At 43.7% G+C, this 7,340-nt stretch overlaps 1 protein-coding gene across 1 annotated transcript in view; it reads left to right on the top strand.

Moving 5' to 3' along the window:
- The window catches only part of exoc6b (exocyst complex component 6B), a gene marked incomplete at its 3' end in the record, with an annotated part of 249,105 nt that extends 244,663 nt beyond the window's left edge, over positions 1-4,442 (top strand). Inside the window, exon 19 of the mRNA XM_084332506.1 lies at positions 4,316-4,442. Within this exon, the coding sequence (XP_084188632.1) occupies positions 4,316-4,442 (127 nt within the window). The remainder of the gene's footprint in view (positions 1-4,315) is intronic.
- Positions 4,443-7,340: the final 2,898 nt, after the last annotated feature.

Raw genomic sequence — 7,340 nt, 5'->3', positions numbered from 1 at the left:
AGTGTATCACATCTAACAAATGCAGGCTGAACTATTCAATTATATCAACTGTAACTATTAAATTGTTTTTATAAATGTCTCTCTATAAACATACAATCAGTCTCTCTTTAACATGTAAATTAACTGTAAATCTGGCAAATAAGAGCTTTTGCTCTGCCACCATCAACCCTCCTGTACCTAGTCGAAGCGTCGGCTAGTGTTGTGATTCCAGATGCTTTCAATGCAATTGGATGTGCTGTTTTTAGCGGTAGACAGTATTTTGTTTCCTCCGCCGTGAAGTAGTGACTGAGGCTACGTTTAGACGAGCGTTTTGGGGTGGAATTCTGACAGAAACCGCAAAAGTCATCTTGCGGTTTGGTTTCACTTTTAATTTTGCCAAGCGTTTTGGGGTGGAATTCTCCGACGACGGAGCCCTGCTGTCACACGATTGGCGCATATGTCACATGACGTGCTGTGAAGACCCGCCCTACTCTGCCTCTGATTCGCAGACTGTGGATGGGGAATGTGATTGGACCAAAGCAGAGTCACTCAGACAGAGGGACCAGTCACGCCGCGGGACACATTCTTGTATTTAACCCTTTCACTGCCACACCACGTCACTCCCAAATAAGAAAAACAGCTCAAAATGTATTTTTGACTGTCGAAAACGAAATAAAATACTGCATTCCGCCTGCATTATGAATTTATGATGAGATAGTAACGAAATAGTAATGCACAGCCACTTGGACAAGTAACTGCAATCAGATTACTGGCTTTTAAAGATTAACGCGTTAGATTACTATTTTCGGGGAAAAGTAATCAGATTACAATAACGCGTTACTTAGTAACGCGTTACTGGCATCACTGGTACACACACATCACACTTACATACACACTACATATGAATTCACACATAAATGTGCCAGCTCCAAAGTGCAAGATACGTTTTTAGGCACACACACACACACACACACACACACACACCACACACACACACACACACACACACACACACACACACACAAACACAGTATACACACAAACACATTAGCCAGCAATTAAGTGCACAGACTTACTGTGCATAAAGTACACACACAAAATAAGATACACACAAAAATGTACTTCCGTGCAAGTTCTAAGGCGTGTGCACACACACAGGAGTATGCACATATACTTAATCCCATGCAAGTTCTCAGTCACACATAAAGTACAGAAGAACACACACAGTCAGTCTCATGATTTTGTCTATTCATTATAGAACTACGGTATCTCTGGGTCACTACTTCTTCCCACCAGGCCTGGTGGTCTCTCTACCCCAAGAGGAAGCACCCTGCTGGGTTAGCCTGGTCACTAGGCCCCTTAACCTGCTGGAGGTCCATAGCGGAATTTGCTATTAGAATTGGCGAGACATGTGACTACAGGAGACATGTGACTACAGGAGACATGTGACTACAGGAGACATGTGACTACAGGCTACAGGAGACATGTGACTACAGGCTATAGGAGACATGTATATTTAAAATGTATTTCTAAATTATGTAAAAAATTCAATGCATACAAAAGGTTATTAACACATTGGGTGCCACGCCCCATCCGGGAAGTGCATCTGGCCTTGCCGTCCATTAACCCCAGGTAAACGCTCACCTTGTTTGTATAGAGCTAAACCTATATTTTATATTATAGCTATGGATCTAATAACACCGTCGATTGTCAGTGAGTTGCTTCTGGTCAACATGCAAGAAACAGATTATTTTTTCATCGTACATTTCCGTGTTATACCATTTTGAATATGAATATAGTTTGGGTGCTTCTGATTAATTCCAGGAAAAAGACGTAAAAAAAATACGTTTTAGTGGAATCCACTTGTTATCACGTTGTAATTTTTCGCCTGATTATCGAATCTTCCTGAAATCAACGCTAGATTATCATTATTATGTCTCCTCGTGCATACATGAAATGGGCCCTGGAGCGCCCCCCCCCCCCCCCCCCCCTTCCTCCTGCACCCAACGGTAAACAGCCACACACAGCACATCAGATCAACGCAAGATTGGATATATAGAGTCCTTACCTGGTCTCTGATGTAATGCAAAAAAAATCCGACGTTATTGGGCATTGCACATGAACGGGCGGCTGGGTCAGTTGTCCAAGCCATCCCTACAAGCGCATGTTTTGCCGGAGTGTTTAGGACCCGCCCCCACGCCGCAGCTTGGTAGAGAAAAGAAACAACATCGTTTCTAATGGAGTGCAATAGTGGCCGACGGCGTTAGAGGGCGGTATAAGACCGTCTGCCACCTCAGACACATTCAGTACAGCATGCACAAGGTGCCCCGCTGAATATGAATGGCAATAGCGAATAAAATAAATACCGTGAGAAAAATGTAGATCTACGTTTCCGGCACACCGTCGGGTGACAGAAACATAGTTCTCTGTTAACGGCACCCAAAGGGTTAACACTTTGACTGCCGGGAAACGCTGTACAGCGTCATTCCCGGCCATGCTCAAGTTGCCGGAGGACGCTGTACAGCGTCCTTATATCAATATTTCAAAAATCTGCGATCGGATTCATATTTCCCCTCCGCTGGCCTGAGATCCACCAGGAGGACCCACTGAGCTCTCTGGCGGTTCAGGAGTGCCATCTGGTGGCCGATCGGCGCAATCGCCAAACAGGAAGTGCTATGGAGGTTGTGCTGGTCGGCCATATTACTTCCGGGCACTCTGTTTGGCTCCCGGGACTCGATCTCGACACAATACATAGCGATCGATTGCCAATAACTCGATAAACAACATGATTTGGACATATATACTATTATACAAGCTGGAAATGGACCCGATATTTCTACATACCATAATAGGTAAATGACTGTTCCACGCTCATCGCCCAACGGCGCGAGGAGGATACGGTAAGATTCAGCGTTATTTTTGATCGTATTCCATATAAACTGTTATGATGAACATATCACCCACACTAGATGAATGATATAACGCTGCCCACGGAATTATAAACGATCCCCCGCCCATCCGGTCATCATCAGATCATACGTAGATCATTCTAGAAGTACGTCCAATTGAAATTTTTTATATCGCCCCGATTGCCATCAAACTGTATTTCATCATCAATATAATTCATTTGGGGCTATATATCACGTTCTGGAGAAAGCTGCAGAAAGAGATGAAAACATACTTATACATTAGACCATACTTTACTATGAATATGTGAATGAAAAAGTTTAACGTTGCTACACAACGAACAATACATATAGGACTTTGAATGGGCCCTAATAATGGCAATGTAGCAATAGAATTTAAAAGTTATAGCCCTGCAAAGAAGGGCAATTTCTCCATAGACAAATAGCGCTGGCAATCCACAGTCATTTTCCGGATTTCTGGCCGGCACCCATAGTGTTAAGAATGTATAACTTAACATGTCCGAAAAGGAGTAGCAAAACTTTAAAATAAATAAAATAATGCAAAACAAGCATTTAACATGCCATACATCACATGTACATTGGATCAAAGCACATCTTTTTCAAATGAAAAACAAAAGGATGTTGTAGCCTCATATATTGACCCATGCTCAGACTACCTGCTGCAAAGGAAATTATGAAAACATTCATCGGTTAACACTGACACACATACTATACACACTAACCACACACACACACACACACACACACACACACACACACACACACACACACACACACACACACTAACGCACACACCTAAATTAATTGTTTTAAAATTGACACTATTCTGGACAACATAGTGTATTTAAAAGAGAGTGAGCTGTGTGGTGTGCATGTCCACATGCATCCTTGTGTGCGTGTGTGAATGAGTTGGACTACTTGTTGCATCATGTTGGTGTGTTCTGGTTAGAATACTCAATGCATCCTGTGAGGCTTAGAAACACTTTGACATTAGTTATTGTCCTTGTCTCTCTCTCTGTCTCTTTTCTCTCTCTCCTCTTTCTCTCTCTTGCTCTCTGTTTCTCTCTCCTCTCTCTCTCTGTTTCTCTCTCCCTCTCTCTCTCTGTTTCTCTCTCTCTCTCGCTCTCTCTCTCTTTTTCTCTCTCTCTCTCTCTCTCTCTCTCTCTCTCTCTCTCTCTCTCTCTCTCTCTCTCTCTCTCTCTTTCTCCTCTCTCTCTGTCTGTCTCTGTCTCTCTCTCTGTCTCTCTCTTTTTCTCTCTTTCTCTCTCTTGCTCTCCGTTTCTCTCTCCCTCTCTCTCTCTCTCTCTCTCTCGCTCTGTTTCTCTCTCTATCTCTCTCTCTCTCTCTGTGTATCTCTCTCTGTGTATCTCTCTCTGTGTATCTCTCTCTCTCTCTCTCTCTCGCTCCAGGATGAGAGAGACAGGGAGGAAGAACAACATGTTTGCCCAGTTCAGGAAGACGGACAGAGACAGACAGAAGCTGATCGACGCCGTTCTCAAGCAGCTACGCAACCTCATCGCCCACCACCACGCCTAGAACAGCCTGTCTGATTGGTCAGCAGGCCTGGAGCGAGCCATTTTATTGGACAGCCGGCCTGTAGCAAGCAGTGCCATTGGTTAACTTTCCTCACAGAGGCCTGTAACAGGGAATCCTCTATCGTCCAGCACTTTGCCTAGAACAAACTATCTGATTGGTTTCCGAGCATTTAACAAGCGGCCCCATTGGACAAACAGAAAGGGAATAAACAATCTGATGGGAAAGCAGGTCTGTGTCAATAAATCCTATTTGTTTATTCATGCACCCTGGCTTGAAACTATTTGATAGGTCACTCCACCTAAATTCAAGCTATATTATGAGCCACCCTAACTTAAAACATCCAGTTGTGATTGGTTACTTGGTTTTAAAGAAGAAATCTAATTGCATATTGGGACTGAAATATGTCTTCTTTTTCGTTAAAGCTTCACGGCTTGAAAAAAGCCATCAAATTTTAGAACAAACCTCAAATGTGCAATAATACCACCTTTCTGTCCTTTAAAATAGGAAACAATCCCATCTGGCTGCCAGTCTTAAAACCAGCAATCTGATTCAATCCTATTGGTTCTTGTAATCTCCTGTTGGCTACTAGACCTGAACGATGTGATCCTATTCGTTGCTCCAACCTTATCATTGCCTACCAACAATCGTATTAGATAAAGAGGAAGTCAAATAAAAAATGTAAACTCTTTTGATGCCAACTCTAAACTACCTGTTGCCATGGAGACTGACCTCAAAATGCTGCTGTGACAACTGTGGACTGAGAAGTCCCTGAACTGAGAGGACAGTGACGTCACGAGAGGCTGAACTGCTGTGTAGAAATGTGTGCTCAGTATGACATCACAGTCCTCTCCTCCTCTCTCCTGCTCGGAGGTTGGAAAGGACGTTGAACTGTGATCGGTAGCAGCTCAGTGGCTGACCTGGGACCAGTGTTCTACTACAGCGATCTCTCAGCCTTTTTGGTTCTCGACCCTAAAAACAGAGGGGTGTCTGTTCACGAGTCCCTGCATAGTCGAGCATAGACAGAATGTTGAACTTTGACACAAAATAATGACTTTTATTTCCCCATTTAACACTGATTAATAATTGCAGGGACTTAAGACTTCAAATATTCATTATTCTACCAGGGGAAAAAATTATAAACACGATGTATTTGTATAGATCTTTTTGCGACTGCCCCCAAATCATCTTGTGCGTGACCCACTTGGGGGTCCTGACCCACGAATTAAGAACCATTAGGAGTTCTGCGAGCCCATAGTGGGCCAGAGAGAACCGTGGCTCCAGTGCGGATCCCACGACCACTGAACGTCCACGTTACTGTCGTGGAAAACGGAGTGGGTCATTAATAGACCTTGGTTTCTAGTCACAAACAAGTATTTACCTGTTGGCCTTGTACTCCTGATATGTGATCATTATGGTGTGTCTGGGTTGTAGATGGAGTTATAGAATGTTGCACATTGCTGTCTTTCATATATATGTCTCTGTTTGATCGTATCTAATGCTTCTCTGTCTCTTAGACCTCTTTAGGCTCCTCCTCTTCGCTGAGCCCCACTGATGGGATATAAGAGAGGTTGCCTGGTTACACTCTTTATGACATCATATGTCTGCCCTCATTAGGATAAAACATGGTAGTGTCTAGATCCCATAGCCCGGAAGGACATTGTCACGGGAAATTGTCACTTTTTGACACAGCTGCAAGACTGCAACCTGTCATAACTTTCACCTATAAAGTTGTTTAAAAACCTATCCCTTACCTTAACCATTCCCACTACTTAAAAAATTAAAATGCACACGCTAACATGTGATCTGGGGATCTAAACACTACCATGGAACTTTAAAACTAGACGGCTCTGAAGTCAATATAGCTGTCTTAAAAATACAGGCGCTGGGGGATGTTCCCTCTAAACATGGCAACCCCCTCTTTACTTTTTCCCAATCATACTGGACGATGTTAGTCATATTATGTGGCAACCTTCGACCCTCTCTCTAAAGGCCAAAAGCACAGGGGGGGGGGGGGGGGGGGGGGGGGGGTGGTGTTACTCAAATCTGGCAACAACTTCCCACTCACTTCCACTACTTCATATGTATGCTTGAATTGGGTCTTTTTAAAAGGGAGTTATAACCCCAATCAGGCAACCGCTGCCAAGTGTATAGTTTCTGCTTGCCCTGGCTAACTGCAGATAAGTAGTTCATATAGAGAACACATCTTTATGTCTTCCATACCATAATGCCATGCTGTGTGTGTTAAAGCTACAGTACACAACTTCGGAGAAATGAACAAAAGTGAGTTTACCTTTAGAAGTAGAGTGAGCTCTGCATCACTTCTCAAGCCCGTGCAGCGCAGCTTTCCCACAGACTCCAAGATGTTTCCCAGCCGCTGCTGCTCGACAGGTGTTTTCTGACGAGGAACGAGGACGGTGGTCTCGGCCTGCCAGGCGGTGTTGCTGGGGTTGCGGCGTTTATTTTAACCCTTTCACTACCACACTACAGAAGGTTAACCGTTCACTACCACACTACAGAAGGTTAACCTTTCACTACCACACTACAGACAGGTTAACCGTCTGTAGTGTGGTAGTGAAAGCGTTAACCTGCTGTATTGTCGCCGTGCAAGGGTTAACCCTTTGGTAGTGTGGTAGTGAAAGGGTTAAAGTTGAGCGTAAAGCTGTCTGGGAGTCTGTGGGGAAGCTGGGCCGTGCTGCACGGGGCTTGATGTGGAGCGATGCAGAGCTTAGCTTTAAGTCGTCTACAGCAGCTTTAATGTGTAAACAAATGTTGACTATACACGTGTATAAAGATCTGGATTCATATGTCAGACAGATAGAAAAACACAGCACATTATTATTATTATTATTATTATTATACAGTAGTTTCATAATTAACTAATATGGGTCTTAACACCCT

This window comes from Notolepis coatsorum (assembly GCF_963971535.1).
Source record: "Notolepis coatsorum genome assembly, chromosome: 1".
NCBI classification, from domain to species: Eukaryota; Metazoa; Chordata; class Actinopteri; order Aulopiformes; family Paralepididae; genus Notolepis; species Notolepis coatsorum.
This window is presented reverse-complemented; position numbering and strand designations above follow the sequence as displayed.